Below are 21,266 nucleotides of genomic sequence, written 5' to 3' on the forward strand. Positions count from 1 at the left end.
TTGCTTTTTATGGTAGTACATTTTAAAAAGTAGTCCAAAAAAATTGAATATAAACTAAAATATATATTTTCAATAATAGTGTTGCATCATATGTATCTATAAACGTACACATGTTTGAGTATATATTTATATTTATTATTAAATATTATTTAAAACTGTTAATTTACATTATATTAATGTCATATGTTAAAGTACTTTATATATATATATATATATATATATATATATATTATTTATTTCAGACAAGCACTCTCTCCTCCAGAGTAGCAGCACAGACGGCATCCCAGTTCAATTCAGTAAATATCATTTTATTATCTTTTTCGGTGTATCGATATCCATTTATCCATTCAAAAAAGTGCAAAACACATTAAAGAAACAAAACGACCTGCACATTTTGGCTCTACGGCTTAAACTGGGACTCCTATATATACACGTATTGTTTAAAACAATAGTTTTTGTGCTTACCATTGCAAGGAAACAATATTTTTGTAATCGATATTTTTGACACAATATTTCTGTTTCTCAGTATTGTTGGTTCCAATATTCTGTCAGAGATCCCAGGTATGGAATGTGCATCAGCGGTGTAGCCTTCCTATGCAAAAGCCTGATTTAAAGAGCTATCAGCCCTCCTTTTGTTTGAGTATAATATCAGATGACAGCTTTCTGGAAGTTAACACTGGAGCCAAAGGAATGGAAGTAAACCAAGGCGTGCAGCATGTTATCATTTCACAAGTACTTATGAGAAACCATAATTTGGAGGCAGGTTTTAAACTTTGTTCAACTCCTTATGTAAGATGTGCTAGAGATATGTAAGAATGCAAGATGTATCTGTTTGTACAAGTAGTTACATAAATATTCATGCAAATGCAACCAACTATACTTTCTTTTAACTAATTTTTAGCGCTACTCATCCCAGTGTAGGGTGACCGAGCACTTTGCAGCACACACAAAGGCACAAAAAATCATACGTGTGTAAATCAGTGTACGGGAAACGTTACATACGACAGTGAGGGTTATAACTTATAAGGTGTGAGAATCACATATGATCCATATTTGTAAATATTATGGGCCTGATTCACAAAGGCATTTACGAATAGTATCTTTACGAGTGCAGAGTCTCTGCACATATAAAAATAGGATAGGCCTATCTTTTTATGTGCAGGGACTTTGCACTCATAAAGATGCTACTGGTAAGTCCCTTGATGAATTAGACCCAGTATTTTGAGAGTGATCAGTTGGGAGAAACACAAAGGGCCTCATGTTGAGTTTGGCAGACGGGAAAGCCCATCTTCCAAACTCCCAAGAGGGTGGCTGCCACCTTCGTGGCGAGCACCCCACCAGACCTATTAGGAGTTTCCTGCTAGGCTGGTAGGCAGAAACCTACGTTTCCGCCCGCTGGCCTAGCGGGAAACAGGCTACAGCTTGTCTCCGGCTCGTAATCGACCAGTCGGCAATGTTGTAGCTGACAGGGTGCACCAGCTCCCTCGCAATGATCACTGTCTGCAAGGCAGACATTGAACATTACGACAGTGCTGGGCAGGGGGGCCCATTCACTGCCCATACCAAGTGCCTGGGCAGTGAGGGGCTGCATGCAGCACTGCTCTGGTGGATTATGATATCTGCCACTGCCAGGCTGTCGGGATCATGGATCCTGGTGGAGTTGGCGGAACCGTGGCGGTCTGACCATCAGGGTCTTTATGTGGCGGTTGGACTGCCACAGTAGTGGTGATCCTGACCGCCACCACTGGGCTGGTGGTCTGAAGACCGCCAGCCTCGTAAAGAGGCCCAAAGTCAGGATATAAAACCTTACGTAGTGATTGTAGATTTCTATACGACTAAGACTTTATGATATCCCAAAGAAACCCTTCTTTGCAAACTCAGAATAACAACAAACTAAGAAGAAAACAATTAGGATCTAAACCCATGTCTTGCAGTTTGCCTGAAGATTTTTGATGACAGTAAATACATCGAGGCTTGCAACTTCCGAATTGGAAGTCAAATAAATGACCACAGTGTCAAAAACACTTGCCCACTTACCTAGCTAAATGTTAAAAAAAAAAAAAAAAACGTTTTTGATCTGCTTGATGCACAATGTGCTTTGCGGCAGGCACATTACACTCTGAACTACTTTGAGTCAAAACTACTAGAGTTATCTTTCCGCTATTATGGTCCCCTCAGAATTGCCAGGCACACCACCATCTCTGCAACAGGTGTCTCAACCCTGTAAAATATGTTAAACTCCATCCTCTTTGAGACCACTTAAATAAGCTAGAACGGATTTACTGTCACATTAGTTCTTTTTCCAATTTCTTTGCAACAAATAAAAAATAAATGTAAAAGTTGACAGTGAGGCTCTGCTTTTCATATCTGCCCCTTGAGGCTCCACCCCCTTTCCTCTGCCACACCTTGACCCCCAATGTATGGGTTCCCGGAGTACAGTGTTTCTAATTCCAGCTCTGACGGCAGTGCGCGTGCGCTCACGTGCAGGGGAGCGCAGCACAGGCAGGGGGTGTCCATCTCCGGCCCCTGCCTGGCTTTTATTAATCACTAGTGTCGGCTACGTTAGTTCAGTTGGGGGCAAAGGGACAGAATGTACGGACTTGTGCAGTTTAATGCCAACCCGGTGCCCAGCAGACGGTTACAGGTGATGTGTAGGGCCGGGCGTGAGACTTTAGAGTGTTCCGAGCTGGAAGCGTGAGGTGCAGCACCCCCAGCAGCTGTGAAGGCTCTGACAAGAGAGCATTGTTACCCAGAAGATAACACAGAACAAGCACATCCGGGGCGGCAGAAGCGCGAGCTCATCCCACGCAGGAACAGGTGCAGCGCAAGCAGCAGAAGAACCTGTCACAACACGAGGACAAGCAAAGCCTTAGTAGCAGCAGGCCAGACCTGTGCACAGGGGCTGCATGGCACCAGCAGCCGTGAGGTTTCTGCCATGCACGGAGCGTGCGCAGCAGCAGTGCATAGATCTGTGCATGCTGCTGTGCACAGAAAGATACAGAATGGCAATAACCAGCAGTGCATGCTTCTATGCAGAGAACAGATACAGCATGGCAACAACCAGCAGTGCATGCTTCTATGCAGAGAACAGATACAGCATGGCAACAACCAGCAGTGCATGCTTCTATGCAGAGAACAGATACAGCATGGCAATAACCAGCAGTGTATGGAGCTGTGCATGCTTCTAATCACAGACCACGTATCGCATGGCAATAACCAGCACTGTATGGAGCTGTGCATGCTTCTATTCACAGACCACGTATAGCATGGCAATAACCAGCACTGTATGGAGCTGTGCATGCTTCTATTCACAGACCACGTATAGCATGGCAATAACCAGCAGTGTATGGAGCTGTGCATGCTTCTATTCACAGACCACGTATATCATGGCAATAACCAGCAGTGTATGGAGCTGTGCATGCTTCTATTCACAGACCACGTATCGCATGGCAATAACCAGCACTGTATGGAGCTGTGCATGCTTCTATTCACAGATCACGTATAGCATGGCAATAACCAGCAGTGTATGGAGCTGTGCATGCTTCTATGCAGAGAACAGGTAAAGCATGGCAATAACCAGCAGTGTATGGAGCTGTGCATGCTTCTATTCACAGACCACGTATTGCATGGCAATAAACAGCACTGTATGGAGCTGTGCATGCTTCTATCCACAGACCACGTACAGCAAGGCAAGAACCAGCAGTGTATGGAGCTGTGCATGCTTCTATGCAGAGAACAGGTAAAGCATGGCAATAACCAGCAGTGTATGGAGCTGTGCATGCTTCTATTCACAGACCACGTATAGCATGGCAATAACCAGCAGTGTATGGAGCTGTGCATGATTCTATTCTCACAGACCACGTATAGCATGGCAATAACCAGCAGTGTATGGAGCTGTGCAGGCTTCTATTCACAGACCACGTATAGCATGGCAATAACCAGCAGTGTATGGAGCTGTGCATGCTTCTATTCACAGACCACATATAGCATGGCAATAACCAGAAGTGTATGGAGCTGTGCATGCTTCTATTCTCACAGACCACGTATAGCATGGCAATAACCAGCAGTGTATGGAGCTGTGCATGCTTCTATTCACAGACCACGTATAGCATGGCAATAACCAGCAGTGTATGGAGCTGTGCATGCTTCTATTCACAGACCACGTATAGCATGGCAATAACCAGCAGTGTATGGAGCTGTGCATGCTTCTATGCAGAGAACAGATACAGCATGACAATAACCAGCACTGTATGGAGCTGTGCCTGCTTGTATGCACAGAACAGATACCTCATGGCAACCAGCAGTGTATGGAGCTGTGTCTGTTTCTATGTACAGAACAGATACAGCATGGCTGGCAGCTGCACTGTATGGAGCTGTGCCTGCTTCTATGCACAGACCATGCAAAGCATGGCGAGAAGCAGCAGTGCATAGATCTGTGCATGCTTCTATGTACAGAACAGATACAGCCTGACAAGCAGCAGTGCATGCTTCTATGCAGAGACCATGCACAGCATGGCAGGAAACAGCAGTGTATAGAGCTGTACATGCTTCTATACAGAGACCATGTACAGCATGGCAGGAAACAGCAGTGTATAGAGCTGTACATGCTTCTATACAGAGACCATGCACAGCATGGCAAGAAACAGCAGTCTATAGAGCTGTGCATGGTTCTATGCACAGACCATGCACAGCATGGCAAAAAACAGCAGTGTATAGAGCTGTACATGCTTCTATACAGAGACCATGCACAGCATGGCAAGAAACAGCAGTGTATAGAGCTGTGCATGGTTCTATGCACAGACCATGCACAGCATGGAAATAACCAGCACTGTATGGAGCTGTGCATGCTTCTATGCACAGACCACGTACAGCATGCACTGTATGGAGCTGTGCATGCTTCTATGCACAGACCATGCAAAGCATGGCGAGAAGCAGAAGTGCATAGATCTGTGCATGCTTCTATGTACAGAACAGATACAGCCTGACAAGAAGCAGCAGTGCATGCTTCTATGCAGAGACCATGCACAGCATGGCAGGAAACAGCAGTGTATAGAGCTGTACATGCTTCTATACAGAGACCATGCGCAGCATGGCAGGAAACAGCAGTGTATAGAGCTGTACATGCCTCTATGCAGAGACCATGCACAGCATGGCAGGAAACAGCAGTGTATAGAGCTGTACATGCTTCTATACAGAGACCATGCACAGCATGGCAGGAAACAGCAGTCTGTAGAGCTGTGCATGGTTCTATGCACAGACCATGCACAGCATGGCAAGAAACAGCAGTGTATAGAGTTGTGCATGCTTCTGTTCACAGGCCATGTACAGCATGGCAAGCAGCTGCACTGTATGTAGCTGTGCCCGCTTCTAGGCACAAACCACATACAGCATGGCAAGCAACTGTGCATGGAGCTGTGCATACTTCTATACTCAGAACAGATATTACATGGCATGTAGCAGTGCATGGAGCTGTGCCTGCTCCTACGCACAGAACCAATATTGCATGGAAATCAGCAGCAGCGCATGGAGCTGTGCATGCTTCAATACACCGACCACATGCAGCATGGCAAGCAGCTGCAGTGCATGGAGCTGTGCCTGCTTCTTCGCACAGAACAGATATTGCATGGCAAGCAGCAGTGCGTGGAGCTGTGCATGCTTGTATGCACAGACCACGTACAGCATGGCAAACAGTTGTGGCTAGAGCTGTGCCTCCTTCTATACACAGAACAGATACAGCATGGCAAGCAGCTGCAGTGTACGGAGCTGTGGTTGCTTCTATGCACAGACCACATACAGCAATGCTAACAGCAGTTGTGCATAGAGCTGTGCCTCCTTCTATACACAGAACAGATACAGCATGCCAAGCAGATGTAGTGTGGAGCTGTACTTGCTTCTTCGCACAGTATAGATATAACATGGCATGAAGCAGCAGGGCGTAGAGCTGTGCATGAGTCTATGCACAGATCATGTACAGCATGGCAAGCAGCAGTGTATGGAACTGTGCATGATTCTATGCACAGACCATGTACAGCATGGCAAGCAGCTGCCGTGTATGGAGCTGTGTTTGCTTCTATGCACAGACCACGTACAGCATGGAAAACAGCAGTTTTGCATAACTCTACACAGAACAGATACAGCATGGCAAGAAGCAGCAGTGCCTGGAGCTGGGCATGCTTCTATGCACAGAACAGATACAGCATGGCAAGAAGGTGCAGTTTATGGAGCTGTGCCTGCTTCTGTGCACAGAACAGATACAGCATGGCAGGCAGCTGCAGTGTACAGAGCTGTGCTTGCTTCTATGCACATACCACGTACAGCATGGCAAGCAGCTTCTGTGCATAGAGCGGGGCCTGCTTCTTCGCACGGAACAGATATAGCATGGCAGGCAGCTGCAGTGTATGGAGCTGTGCATGTGTCTATGCACAGACCATGTACAGCATGGCGAGAAGCAGCAGTGCATGGAGCTGTGCAGGCTTCTATGCACAGACCACGTACAGCATGGCAAGCGGCAGTGCATGGAGCTGTGCATGCTTCTATGCACAGACCATGTACAGCATGGCAAGAAACAGTACTGCATGGAGCTGTGTCTGCTTCTTCACACAGAACAGATACAGCATGGCAAGCGGCATCAGAGCATGGACCTGTGCATGCTTCTATGCACAGACCACGTACAGCATGGCAAGCAGCAATGTATGGCCCTGTGCATGCTTCTATGCACAGAACAGATACCGCATGGCAAGAAGCAGCAGTGCATGGAGCTGTGCATGCTTCTATGCACAGACCACATACAGCATGGCAAGCAGCAATGTATGGACCTGTGCATGCTTCTATGCACAGAACAGATACCGCATGGCAAGAAGCAGCAGTGTATGGAGCTGGGCATGCTTCTATGCACAGACCACGTACAGCATGGCAGGCAGCAGTATATGGAGCTGTGCATGCTTCTGTGCACAGACCACGTAAAGTATGACAAGCAGCTGCAATGCAAGCAACTTGGTGTGCTTCTCCCATGCACAGGCTGTTATCAGCTATGGGGTAATGATGTGTTCCTCAGAACCTGGGCAACATATGATATCACAAATGGTTCTGTTGGATTCATTTTGTATACACGAAGAAAACAGTTAAAATTTCTTCACACAAGCATACAAGAGAGATAATATTAAAAATAGGGCGTGTCGGGTTCTGAAGTAGACGTACACTCGTGGCAGCATTTTCCCCTGCACACTGTGATCATAAATTGCAGTTTTGCATGATTACCGCCCATAGATATATTTTAAAAAAAGACAAAAAAAACAAATATTACTTGGGCCAGCTACTAGCCTCATACCATGTGCGAATAGTTTACCCAGTCTGGATTTTCTGTTTGCATGCTGACAGTTGTGCTTCTGAATGTATAATGAGATCAAAGGGACTACAAGTCCCAGAAAGCAAAGGCAAGCCCTGGTCTTCAAGAGCTACTTTGACATAGCTGTGGAAAATGTGGACACTTATGGGCCTATTGTTGACTTCTGAATCCTGCAACTTACAGTTCCCCTTTGTCTTATGAACTATTTTCTATGTACTGATATATGCATGTATGATTTGTATGTATGTGATGTAAAGTGCTCTGACATACTACACTGGTATGAAAGGCGCTATAAAACAAATGAAAAACATGTGAGAGAGGGGCTGTGGAGCGATGAAAGTCACTGTTGGAGGGTGACAGTGAGGGAATCATTGAAGGGCCCAACAAAGGCTATCTCTCTGTCCGCCATCAGCGCTGAAGCCAGCCCTGGCTCGCCATCAGCAAGAAGCCCCGCCTACTCATGGTCGAGAGGTGACCTTGTCTTCCAGATCAGATCTCAGAGGCTCTGGGGGGTAATACATGGCCAGTGTGAAGGACTAAGTTGCCTTTTAAGGCTTTTCTGTGTTAATCACTTACCGATTTGGAAATTGAGGAATATGCGTATTGTAAATCACATTATTGTGGCGTGATTATAGGAGTACGTAATTGACAAACTTTGTCTTCCTTGTTAATACATCAGTACAGAAATTGCTTTTTTGACTTGCCTATGGTGTCCTTTTGCACAAAGACAGCGTCACTCATTGAAAGGGAGTCTTAACTGCACCTTGATGTTTTTAGCGTTGAGCGCAAAGCGCTCTGTCCCTGCTGTAATCTCTCTATGGGCTTGTAACCACACCCACCGCACACCTATGAGTTTGGTTGGTTTGTGGGCTTGCCTTTTAAAATATGCTTGCTTTCATTAGTGGAAGGCATGCATACGTCATGCCTTTTCCGGTGTTTAGACCTCCTCGAGCGTACCTGCCAACTACTGAAAACATACAAGGCTCTGTGTTTTCCATATGGTTTCTGGACTACTTTTTTCTAATCATTTCCTACGCAGCGCGATCTCGCTGGGCAGTAGTCGGGCGCTTTGCAGCACATCGACCCTGTTACACGGATAATTGCATTTTTGCCGATAATACGTTTGACTGCGAGCAAACTTCTGTTTTACTTTTTATTTTCAATTTATGTGGCAAGAAATAGCCAGTTCGGAATTTACAACGCAAATAGCTCGTACTCGAGCAAACGCGAGACCCATTGCATTTCAAATGCTTGTTTTTAATGCAGACTTTCTAATTAGACTTATAACCCACACATGTGAAAAAGGCCTAATTATAATTGTTTATGTGGCTGGGTATCCTGGTGCACTGTAAGGTCATCATTTACTATGCTTTAAATTGTAGTACAATTGAATATATAATGAAAAGTATGTTGTAGAATGCACCATTCTTTCCCAATTTTTTTGGTGATCAGGCTCACTAGCTATGCAGGGCTGGGCTGGCAAAGTGTGGCACAGCTGCTTTGGGTTCCCAGTCCAGCCCTAATGTTACTTAGAGATGGAAAAGAAGATTTTAAATGATCAGACACACACTTACGGTAAAACTCTCCTTGAAACAGTTGAACAAACAATAAAGAGATTTAAAAAAGGTGAATGTGGCAAAAAAAACTATAAACTAAAGAAAGACATTAAGAGATATAGTAAGGAAAGAACATATCCCTATCTAAAACAAGATTTTTATCAGAATACAAGTTCTATTTTCTGTCCCAATCTGACTCTACAATGACCCTAGAAATAATCCTTAGGTGTATTTTTTTATTCCTAAAATTACCATTCTGTAGACTGTTTAAGGTCTGACTTGGGGGTGGGGGAGGGGTGCATAATGCCACTTGCCTCTTAAGGTACGGATGTGGTAGTTGGCACACTTAGCAGTTGCATTTATATACTGGTCAATCATAAGTTTTGAGCCAAGAATGACATTGATTTAGCCAAGAAGATATCTTAGGTGCCCATTTTTTGTTAGGTCTGTTCCTGAGTCAGCTTTAGTTATCTCAATAATATATACTTGCATAGAGGGGATTTTGGTCAGAGGGCTTCATCCCATCCATTGGTTTGTTAAATTGTCATTCATATTTCACGTCCACCCAGCCTACAGCATGGGGCAATGAATTAGTCCACCTTTCTTAGTGGTTTCTTTCACTTTGAGTGACTGCAAATACCCTGCACACATTGTTCACATCTCCCTAAAAATAACTTTTTTCTCTTCAGTCCCAAAGGTGGTTTAAAGTGTGCTTTTTAGTTTAGTGATTTGTAATGTTAACTTTAATGTGCCTACTGCACGGGTGCCCAGTTAGATGGTGATTTATTTTCAGTCTCCTTTTTAAAAACGCTGTTATAAAGTCCTAAAGTGACACTCTAGTATTGCAGCTCTATACAAATAGAGTGCTAGGTTAGGTGGCGATGTATCCTTTTAAGGATCAGTGACAAGAAAAGTTAGGACATGCATTTTTCAAGTCTTGATAGGCAGGTTTTTAAAGTCCCAGTGTCCTGGTATGAACATCAAAGGTACAGTTCCTCGATGAGTGTCTTCATACCTCTCAAATCGAAAGCAGCCAGTCAAATTAGACAACCCAAGTCCCCATATCACTTATACTCTTTAACCATGCCAACCTTTTGGAGCATCTATAGAGAACCACTCAGAACATCCTTCAACGTGGATAGTATCACAATGCATCAGTACACCGGTGACTCTGCTAAAGCTAGAAATTCTTTTAATTCCTGCACATTGGAACTTTAAAAAATGCCTATCAAGATTTCAAAAATGGATGTCCTAAATTTTCTTGTGACTGATCCTAAAAAGAATTATTCATATTCTTACTAGGATGTAAAGGTATTCATGACATGTCAAGTGGTTATCTCACCTGGACTTAATCAGATTCACTCCCTCACCAGTATGAGGTAACTACTTTCGGTCTGCGGTGGGATAACTTCCTTACCATGTCTTCCCTTGTTGTGCGCATAGTAACTGTGGCTAGATTGACACTATTCTTCAAAGAAAAAAAAAGTTGACGCGTTCTCTACTATTAGACTATTATTTAAACTAGATGTTAAAATCTTGTTTTGGCATTGATAGCGGGCCTCGATTCTAACTGCAGGGCCAAAATCCTCCTTTTTGAGCCCTTAAAAGCTGTTCTTTTAGGTGCTGGGATGCTTTCTGGTACAAAAAATTGACCATGCCACTCTCATACAAGAATAACCTGCATTGGCATGCCTTGGAAGCAAGGATTCAGTTCAAATCTGCCTGCATTATTTTCAAAGTAGTCCATGAAAAGCATCTAGAATATCCCCAAAACTCACTAAAAATATCTGGTGGCCAGAAAGATTTGAGCAAATCCACTTTCTATCTAGAATCAAAAAGAAATCTTGCACCACTAAATTTCCAATGAGCTATTCTCTGATGCACCCCATCCCTTTGGTATGTGCTTACAGAAGATATTAGCTGTACCAGAAGATATTGCTTTTATTCCAGAAGAAACTCAAAACACATATGTTTCATCATCATCTGAATATTTAATTTGCCGTTCTGTACAATACTTTCTCAACTCATTAATTTGTCATTCTTCTAGTTAGATCTTCTAGTTTAAGGTTTGCTCTTCCAATGTTGTTCTCTCCTGGCGCGCCAACTCGTTTGCTCATATCCACGTCCACTAAATAATGATCTGCTTCTCAAGAAATCCAAATTACCACCTCTTCCTACGCTGGGTCCCCATCTCACTTTAGTGCTCCCTATAGCTCATCGTGTTCCTGCAACCCACTCAGCATCATCTTGTTCCCTGAGCCTTTCCCTTTCCTCTCCTCCCCTCTGTTCTATCAATTACTGCCCACAATCTTTAAGCCACTCTGCATCTTCCTTACTGATCTCCTCCGTCCTGCATCTTTCTCCATCACTTGTTTTCCAGCTTTACTTTCTCTTTCTATAGGCTCCAATCTCTCTCCACCTTTATCTCATCACTTTCCTTCAGTGGTGATTAATGTGCAAGTTGTGTTCCCTAATCCAGCCATGTTTTCCATCTCAGCTGTTATCATGCCCAAGGTAAGGTGTGTTTGTCTCAACTTTATAGTTCTCTGTGGGGTGCACGGATTCCACTTTGGTCATGCGGCACTATGTAAAAATATAAAATAAACCAATTGTTGCACAGGACTTGGAGGGAGTGAGTCCAGGCTCCTGGACCATCTTTTGGAAAGGGGACACTCTACAGATTATGATATTGAAACACTGATTTCTTTCTGCACGCAATCACCCCGTATTTTTGTGTTGACCTTTCAAGGATATTGACTTTGTGTTCGGATCCTAGTGATTTTTTTTTATTTGCCTGAACCCAGTGAGATGTGCTGGCTTCACTTTTTGCGCTTGGGGGCCTATTTTTCGCTTTCAGTGGTGTCTGCAACAGAGGGGAAAGATGTTTGTTACTTCTGTTAGGTGTTGGGCTTGCATCTTTAAATAGTATGCTGTCTCAAAAAATGTCCTCAATATTCCTAAAATTCGGAATATAAAACTGATCTTTACCTAAAATGTTTGATTGTCCTCTCTTTTTCCTTTCGGATTCCCATTCTCCTTCGAGACCTCTGTGTGCCCATGTGTGCTATAATCTCTACAAAGGGATTTCTGCAAATTGCCCACAACTCATTTCAAAGATCTCAATCCCTCCTCTTTTTGAAACTCATAGCACAGCACCCTAAACATACCTAACCTTGTCTAGCTCATCTACTAACCCCACCAAACATCTGCATGAACACACACACCTCCCACTAATGGCACCAAATTCCTATTAATTTACCAGTAAGGGGATTGGCGTGAATGCATAGAATGGTTTGCTTGAATGCACAAGACTAATCCTAATAACCAGCAGTAACCAATAACACTGGACTAACCACTAACCTTAGGTTCCGGTGCGGCGTGTTGTTCGTCGTAAAGTGCTTCAACACCTTTTCAGGGGTAGTGAACACTATATAAATACAATTACAATACAAAATAAAATAACCATTCAAAACTGACAATGGACCGTCTCTCCAGGGTCATGATTTTCATTTATGCTTAGGAGTGTCTGGGGATACAACAATGAACAAGAAAGCCAAGGTGGCCCCATGAAAGTAGAGAGGGAGGGCAGGGGTATAGCTACCATTGGTGCAGAAGGTGCATTGGCACCGGGGCCCACTGAACCCAGATAATTTCTGTATTTTACTACCCTAACTGCAGTCAGAGGGGACATTTTCCTTGCTAGAACATCGGCCCATGGAATCCTTGCTACGCCACTGAAGGGGGGGGGGGGGAGAGGTTTATGAGGAAACTAAATAAAACATTAGGCATCTGTGTGGAACTGAGTGAGCATTGTGAGCGGTCAGTCCACAGTTTCTGCTGCAATTACTGGAGCATGTCTCATAGAAGGGCACGCTGCTCCTGCTAATCTGAAGTTTGGCTGAGCTGCCAGGGACCCCCTTCTCTCACTGGGCACCACCTAGCTTTGACACAGGAGGATGTCAGCATTTCCGGCTCCGAGACAACCTGTATGCCAAACTGAAGAGACGTGCCTAGTTAGTTGTGATGCTCACGGCTGAGCAGAGAAGTGGATGTTCATGTGGGAAAATTCAGACCCTGCTTGAGAGTGCCTTGTGGCCTGCATCCCTGCCAAGCTTTCCAGGTCCATGAGTGATGTGCTGCTCCAGTTCAGGTTTTTTCTTTGAATTCTGGGACTTGTAGTTTTTATTTCAACGGAACTACAAGTCCCAGAATTCAGAGGAAAAAACCTGGACCAGAACAGCACAGCATGCATGGACCTGGGTAACTTGCCAGCTATGGGACTGTGAGAGAGACTGAAAGAGCTGGGATCAGGACCACTTGGGGCAAGTAATTAATAATTGCAAGCAAACCCCATGTCGTGTTAGGCACAGTGTCCTCTAAAGAATTTTTGGGGGCCGGGCAAGAAGTAGTTTTGGGCATCTGTTTGGACGAAGTTCAAATTTTACCACCCATTTTTCCAATTCAAGCCCTACGTTGTCTTACAATATTGAATAATATGATAAAGATTAAGATAAAAAAAAAAAACACACACAGCAGTGAGCTGGAGATAAAGTTCTCTTTCCTCTTTCCTGGTCCTCCAACCTTCCCTCACTACAACGCGGAGACCCTCGAGGGGCTGAACACAGGATGATTCTCCACCTGCCATCTCGCATCACCCAGATAAACCCATGGACCGTTCTCCTGCCACTTCACCCTCACCCTACACCAAGCACCGGACCCTCCTGCCGCTGGGCCGTCGGACACCAACCCGGAGCATCTCAGCTGCATCCTCCTCAATCGCTTCCTCCACAAACATGCCATAGAACTCTGGGACCTACTGGACTCCACCCGCCCGGACATCGCCTTTCTCACTGAAGCTTGGACAAATCCAGCATCTGCCCTGAACATAGCCATCTCCAGCGACTACGAACTGCTCCCCAAAGACCAGCCTTCTCACCCCGGAGGCGGCCTGGCTATCATACACAGATCCTCCCTCCACTTGATAACCAACACAGAAGAACACCCCACCCTCATGGAGCACCTCCATTTCCAGATACACGCCACACCAAAGTCAACCATCCGTGGTACCCTCATCTACAAGCCACTGTGCCCCTGTCCAGCCTTCAGCGACTCCGTCATCGACATCATTTCTCCTCATGCTCTCGCTGCCTCAAACTACTTCCTCCTCAGTGACCTCAACTACCACATTGACAACGGCAACGACACCAACACAGCTTCCCTGCTCGATGACCTCGTCACAATAGGACTAAAGCAACTGGTCACCTCGCCAACACACATTGCTGGACACACACTCAACGCCATTTTCTCCACTAGCAACAACATCACTGTCAACAACACCTCCACACTTCACTGGACTGACCACCACTGCATCCATTTCACCATCACCTCACCAACCATTCACCTCCACACTCTCCGAGCCCCAACAAGAAAATGGAACCGGGTCACGGAGGAACATCTCTCCAACACCCTCAGCAAGTCTCTCCCACCACTCACCGCAGATGCTAACATCTCATCACAGAACTTCCACCAGCAGACCGACGAATTCACCAACACCCTAGCACCTCTCCGTAAGACCTCAGCTAAACACCACCTAAAGAAGGCCAGCTGGTTCTCCTACACACTCCAGGACTCCAGGCGCACCTGCAGACGTCTAGAGAAAAGATGGAGTAACAGCAGGTCCCCGGAAGACCCTTGAGGCTTTCAAAGCTTCCACCAAACCCCACTACCACCTCATCAGAGTCACCAGGAAAGGCGCCCTGCAGGACCCTATCAGTGCCACCACTCACAACACCAAAGAGCTCTTTGCCGTGGTCAAAGAGTTTGCCAAACCCCAGTCAGAAGCGGCAAGCATCCCTCCATCTCAAGACCTCTGCGACAGGCTAGCCAACTTCTTCCATCGGAAAATCAAAGCATATACGACAGCTTCAGAGCCCAAGACCCTCCAAGCCCTCAAACAACCACCCAGATCTGACCTATCGAACCACCACAGACTCTGCACCGCTGGACCACCCTCACCACAGACGAGACCTGCACCATTATGAGCAGCATCCACTCCGGATCCCATACTGACGCCTGTCCTCACCCCCATTTTCAACAAGTCCAACACATCCATTGCACCTGACCCACCCTCAGCTGTTCCATAGAGACGGCCACCTTCCTATAGGACTGGAAGCACGCCGAGATCCAGCCGCTCTTGAAGAAACCCAAGGCCAACCCACCTGGACCTCAAGAATTACTGCCCAATCTCACTGCTGCCTTTCCCAGCCAAGGTCATTGAAAAGGCTATCAACGTTCAGCTCCGCAAGCACATCGAGGACAACATCCTGGACACCTCCAAATCAAGCTTCAGGAGCAATCACAGCACAGAGACTGCCCTCTTCGTCACCACAGATGACATCCGCTCGCTCCTCGACTACGGCTATACAGCAGCCCTCATCCTACTGGACCTATCGGACGATTTTGACATGGTCTCACACCTCACCCTCTGCTTCAGGCTCCACACAGCCGGCATCCGCGGAAAGGCCCTATAATGGATTTGCTCCTTCCTGTCTGGCAGAACACAGAGAGTCAGACTCTCCTTACCTTCCAGAACTTACAGAGATCAGCTGCGGAGTTCCACGGGACTTCTCCCTGAGCCACACACTTTTCAACATATACATGAACAGGCTTGCATCAGTCGTCAGGGACCACGGGCTGAATATTGTCTCCTACGCCGACGATACCCAGCTCATCATCTCACGGACAGAAAACCCCACTACTGCCAAGAAGAATTTCCACAAGGACAGTTGCCTCAAGCTCAACTCAGACAAGACCAAGATCCTCATCCTGGGACCATCCACATCTGACTGAGAGGCCTCCTGGTGGCCGTCGACCCTTGAGACCTTTACGGGTGAGTAGTTGCGCTTTATAAACCCTCATCTGATCTCTTTCCCGAGGGGGTCCTTGGAAGGTGGGGGCATAGGGCAATTGTCCACTTTGCCCATGCCTTAGGACACGTGCATCTAGTCCACATCTTTTAGCCAACAACAATTATGCATGCTGGGATTTTTTACATAGACCCTTGCTAAGGTGAAGTGAAAACTACAAAGCCCAGAATGCAAAGCGGACACTGGGCGGTCAGCGATCGTTGCTGGCTCAGGCTGGAGGCCGGCAGCAGCCGCCCCACCTGGCAGGTAACCTGACACCGGCTGCCCTTCGGAGTCCGATCTGCGCTCCAAGCGGAGTCCTTGGAGACCGGAAGGAGCGCGGCGCCGGTGGCCCCGAGAACCTGGACTGGACCCGGGGACACCCACCACCCCGAGAGCCTGGACCGGACCCAGGGATCCCCCACCCCGAGTGCCTGCGCCCTTGTACTTCCGAGGCAGGCGCCCCGTTTTCCAATACTTGCCGCGTCCTTGTAGCGTTGCCAAAGCAACAACTTTTTTTCTCTCTCTTTTTTTTGTTAAACTTTTTTTCGTTTGTTTGTTGACATAGTTACGTGCTTTTTTTTCACGGCTTCGTATAGTTTTGTCCAACTCTCCAGAAGGAAGAAAAAATGAGAAGATCGGATTTAAAAAATAAGAACCCCCTAACAGGGATTTTTCACCCGGATTCCAGATAAGTGCAGCCTATTTGTTTGTTTATTTTTTTGTAAAGTGTGATTTAACTCTGCCGGTGTGTCTTCGGGCTCTGGTAAGATGTTCCGATCACCCAGCCCAGTGGCCCGGGTGCTGTCGACCCCGGAAGGATGAACGCCTGAGCCTGTTCCGCGCGGATTCCAGTAAGAGCGCTTATGTTTCTCAGGTGTGTGCAGGTGGAGCACTGACCCGCCGATCAGTCCGTGCTGCGGGATCACTTCCTCCTGGGGTGTAGCTCGGCGGAGGCCGGTCCTACAAGTGTGGGAGGAAGGCGGTGCTCCAGGGAAGGCAGTCCCCGGGCCGGAAGTTTTGGCAGGGCAGGGCGCGCTGCTGTGCCTGTAGGTTTTTGGCATACGGAAGTGGAGTACCTCTGATAGCTGCTTGGAGTCGGACTTCGCAGCTCGCCCGCTTGCTCTGCGTTGATCTTGTGCACATCTGCGCACAGATTGATAGCCGACTGCTTGCGGCAGGTTGGATGGTGTCTTCTGCCTTAATATTGACTCTGGTGGGCGCTGGCTTGCAAGCAGGAAGGCAGTCAGTGCAGTGGTTCAAACGCTTCCACGCGCCCTTATGGAGGGGGTGAATTGCTCCAGGCGGAGGGGGCGCCCTTCTTTCCAAAGCAGAAAAGTGCAGATCTGAAGGACAGGCGTTACCAAAACTGATACCTGTGTCCCTTTTGGCTATCTATGCAACATGGAGCCCAGCAGCGACCCCCCAGACAGCAAGGGACTCCCTGCCCCACAGCCTGCTCAGACCTTCTTTGAAAAGTTCTCCATGAAAAACTTTTTTACGCGGAACAATAAACTGGAAACTAAAGCCAAAGAGGAGAACGCGGTCCTTCAAGCCTTCCGAGCAGTGGACTCTGGCACGAAGAGCCAGTCGGGCAGCCAGGACCCTCTCAGGGGCCACGAAGAGGGGCTCAGGCAGTTACCCAATAGGGAAAGCGTGGGTGGCACTCGAGGTACCCCGGAGGAGGGCAGAGGGGATGTGCAAACTGGTTATCTGGGAAAAGAACCAGTAGATGGCATCGGAGGGTCTTCAGCCAGCAATCCCGCAGGGCCATTGGCTGAGAATTTACCTGTGCACCCTGCAGACGGTCTGGATGGATTACTGGTCAGAAACAGAGATTTACCAACACGTCCTTTGACCAATGGCGATGCAGAATCTCTAGAACCTTTCCAAGGAAACAAGTTGGAGAAACCTGAGGTGGGCCTCAGAGGTGGGCTTCCTGCAGGTTTGCCAGAATCTGGACTCGGCGTTGAGGACTTTGAGCAGGAGGCTCCTCTTGTTCACGGAACCCTGGTGCACACGACTAGTGACACAGAGTCAGAGGGTGAGAGTCCAGATCCAGAGAACGATGGACCAGGAGCGTCTCCAGTATCCCAACACAGTGGTTACCCCAAAGATGAACCTGGGGTGCTGCAGAAGCAGGACAGCCGTGATGCTGATGAGAATGGAGACCCAGCCGGTGGGAGCCAAACAACGAGAGGAGAACATCCTTTTGCTAACTTGGATGGAGAATTTGCCAACCAGCTGGTTACTCGAGACAAAGATGCTTTACTTGAAGGCCTCTCCGAGGAGGACCACTCTGCTGTAAGCAGACAAGAAGAATGTCGAGGAACAGAGGACCTGCCCGACCAGAGCGCTGATATTGAAGGAGGCACCAAAGAGAAGCTTGACTCTGAAAACATCCCGGGCCAGAACCTTGAAGGCTGCTCTCAGGAGAACTTTGGCTCTGATGGTAAAGATATTGTGATCTCTGGTTTGCAAGACAGCTTCAAAGTAACATGTGGCTCTGAGGACCTCCCCATTGAAAAACTTGAATCGCACGAAAGCATCCAGGACGACCTTGATTTGGAGGATAGCCTCAATGACACACATGGCTCCGAGGACATCCACAAGCGGACGCGTGACTCTGAGGACAGCCTGAGCGAAAGTCTCACTTCTCAGGGTGGAACAGACAAGAAACTTCACACTGACTTCTACAGTGAGATACAAGACCCCGAGGGCTACTCAAATACGGATGTTGGATCTGAGGACTGCCTGCTCAAAAATCCTGACTCAGCAAGCATCCCCAAGAATAAGCTTTCCTCACAGAATGGCCCAAACAAGACACTCGAAGAGATGCCTCCCTCTAATAACCACAAAGAGATACTTGGCTCACAGAACAGTCTCAGTGAAAAGCCTAGCTTTCCAGATAGCCTCAGTGAAGGCTCATTGGACAATGTCAGTGAGAAACTTGGCTCTGAGGACATGTTGGGCTCTCGAGACAGCCTCAATGAGAAGTCTGGGTCATGGGAGGTTCTCAATGAGAGTCTTGGTTCCCAGGAAAGCCTTAAAGACAAGCTTGGCTCCTGGGGCAGCCTGAACGAGAGCCCCAGGCTTTCAAGCAGCCCCACTAAGAGACTGACTTTTGAAGGCTCACCCCGTTCAACAAACAGTTTTTTGGGGACTTCGCCCACAGCACCATCGCAGGGTGACAAGCCCTTCCAGCTGCCTGCCTTCTTCAGTGGGCTCCGTGTGCACAAAAAGGGAGCCATTTCAGAGGACACAGATACCCTGACCAAGATCAAGTCGCCAGACAGTGATCTGGCATTGCTCAAGCTGAAGTCACCTGTCCAGAAGTCCAAAACCAGCCCAGAGACCTTCTTCAAGAAGCGTGAGGAACGGAGTCCGGTGGAACCAAAATCTGGCTCACGGTTCTTAGAGCAGCTGTCTAACCTACTGAACTTTGACCTCCCCAAGACTGATGAGAAGGAGCCTGATGGGTCAGAAGAGCCTGGAGAAGGGAAGACCCCTGAGGAGATGGGAGGACAGCCAGAGACAGCCGCAGCTGTTTCCCCAACGGAAGAGGTGAAACCTACCCCCCCTGAGACTCCGCTGGAGGCTTTTAAGTCTTTTTTCACAAGGCCCATCAAAAAGGTGTCCACGGTCGATCCAGAAGAGCTGGAAGCTCTGAAACGCAAACGGAGGAGTGAGAAAGAGTCCCTGTTGGCCATGTTTGAGAGGCCAAAGTCAGGGGGGAATAACCAGGCGTCAACCGAAGCAAAATCTGTATGTTGAACCTTTTTAATATTTAAAGGGCCTTGACTGGGATTGAGAACAAAGGGTGGGAATGAGGGTCCTCCGGGTTGGGGCGTGGGTACAAAGCTTTTTTTCAAAAGATACTGGTTTGAATGGTTCTCAAGATGGTTGCCAATTATTGAAGTTCCTAGCGGTCCTTAGGTGGCCTTGGGCGATGAAGCTCCTAGTCGTCCTTAGGTGGCCTTGGGTGATGAAGCTTATAGTCGTCCTTGGGTGGCTTTGGGCATCAAAGCTCCTAACCGTCCTTAGGTGTCCCTGGGCGATGAAGCTCCTAGCAGTCCTTAGGTGTCCCTGGGCGATGAAGCTCCTGGTCGTCCTTAGTTGGCCTTGGGCAATGAAGCTCCTTGCCGTCCGTAGGTGTCCTTGGGTGATGTGAATTGGTGGTTTTAACTTAGCCGCAGGACCTCAAGCGGGTTAGTAAGGAGTGTTGCTGCATTTCTGCTCTTTGCAATTTGACCATTTAGTCCAGCTGATCAGGGTGAAGTGAAATAAAATTACAACTTCAGAATAAAGTGGTTTTTATAAATGGCAGCTCAAGACTAAGGTTGTCTGCTGGTGGCAAAGGGCCTAGTGAGACCTGCTTAGCCTTCTCCTGTTGGTAGTGCTCGTTTCACAGAGCTCTAGCCCAGCCCACTCTTGGAGCACGTTGAAGTGGCACTTTCTTTTTAGGTGGTTACTTTGCATCGGGAGGTGGAAGGTGTGTGTGGGGGTTTCTAGTGACTAATGCAGCTTGTTGCTGGTTGGGTCTCTGATAACAGTAGGCTGGTTATGTTCACATGCACTGCCTGATGTAGAAATAGTGACTCACTATCCAAAACAAACACACACCCTACCGCAGAGCAGCCGTGCTACATGTCAGGTTCTACCACCAGCTGACATGTCACGTGCTGTATTTATCGCTTGTCTTATCCTCATTTCAGTTCTCTAAATCTGATTTTTCTTTCCTTTCTGTTGAAAATTGATGATGTATCCCCCCCTCTTGTTCTTGACTGAACCATGCTCTTCAGTGGTCTTCTCCAAACGTGCATTCTTGGGGGTTGTTGGAGGTGCATTCACATTTCAAGGGGTCTGTGTGACAAAAGGCAGCCTTTCGCCCTACGTAAATCCCAGATCACCTTTCCTTTGGTGGGTATTTACGTGAGTGAGGTGGGATCCGAGGGATGTAGCATTACATTGTAAGTATCTTCTAAGAATCTGCGGGCTGGGGAAAACTGTTTATTTCCATAGTATTAACTCCTCATTAGTAAAAGAAATTTATCAATAACCATTTAGTTTTAAAAAACGTGTATATTTCTGTTACTTAATCCAGTGGTACTCCTTAAACAACATTGAAAAGATTAAAGACTGAGTGGGTTCCGTTATGATTCCACCCTGTGAGTTTTAGGTGTCAGACAGATCCCGGAAACGGGTGCATTGACGTCCTTAGCTATGGTGCCTTTTCAGTTTCTCTCTGACTCTCCATTGTACTTAGTAAGACCTCACTTTCAGCCCTTTGCCCCGAAAACGCCATGCATGCAGTAAAAGAGGTCCTTTTGAAGGTGCAGTCAGCTCTGTTCCTTCATTGGTTGAGCAGTGCAGGCGTTTTACAGTTCGGAGCATGTTGTGTAAATTGAAACCTTGGAGTGCACAAGGATTGTTTTTCACCTGAGATGAGACTTCCGTAGC

The 21,266-nt window shown here is 47.0% G+C and overlaps 1 protein-coding gene across 3 annotated transcripts in view; it reads left to right on the top strand.

The window, feature by feature from the left end:
- Window positions 1–21,266, top strand: part of FMN1 (formin 1) — a 453,758-nt gene that overhangs the window by 229,759 nt on the left and 202,733 nt on the right. Inside the window, exon 1 of one of the 3 annotated variants that reach the window (XM_069208997.1) lies at window positions 16,096–19,571. The exons of 1 other annotated variant lie outside the window; for it this stretch is intronic. In XM_069208997.1, the coding sequence (XP_069065098.1) occupies window positions 17,211–19,571 (2,361 nt within the window). In that variant the 5' untranslated portion in view covers window positions 16,096–17,210. Of the gene's footprint in view, window positions 1–16,095; window positions 19,572–21,266 lie in introns of those variants that run through there. One more of the 3 variants, XM_069208998.1, reaches the window with a different exon arrangement.

This window comes from Pleurodeles waltl, chromosome 9, assembly GCF_031143425.1.
Source record: "Pleurodeles waltl isolate 20211129_DDA chromosome 9, aPleWal1.hap1.20221129, whole genome shotgun sequence".
NCBI lineage: Eukaryota > Metazoa > Chordata > Amphibia > Caudata > Salamandridae > Pleurodeles > Pleurodeles waltl.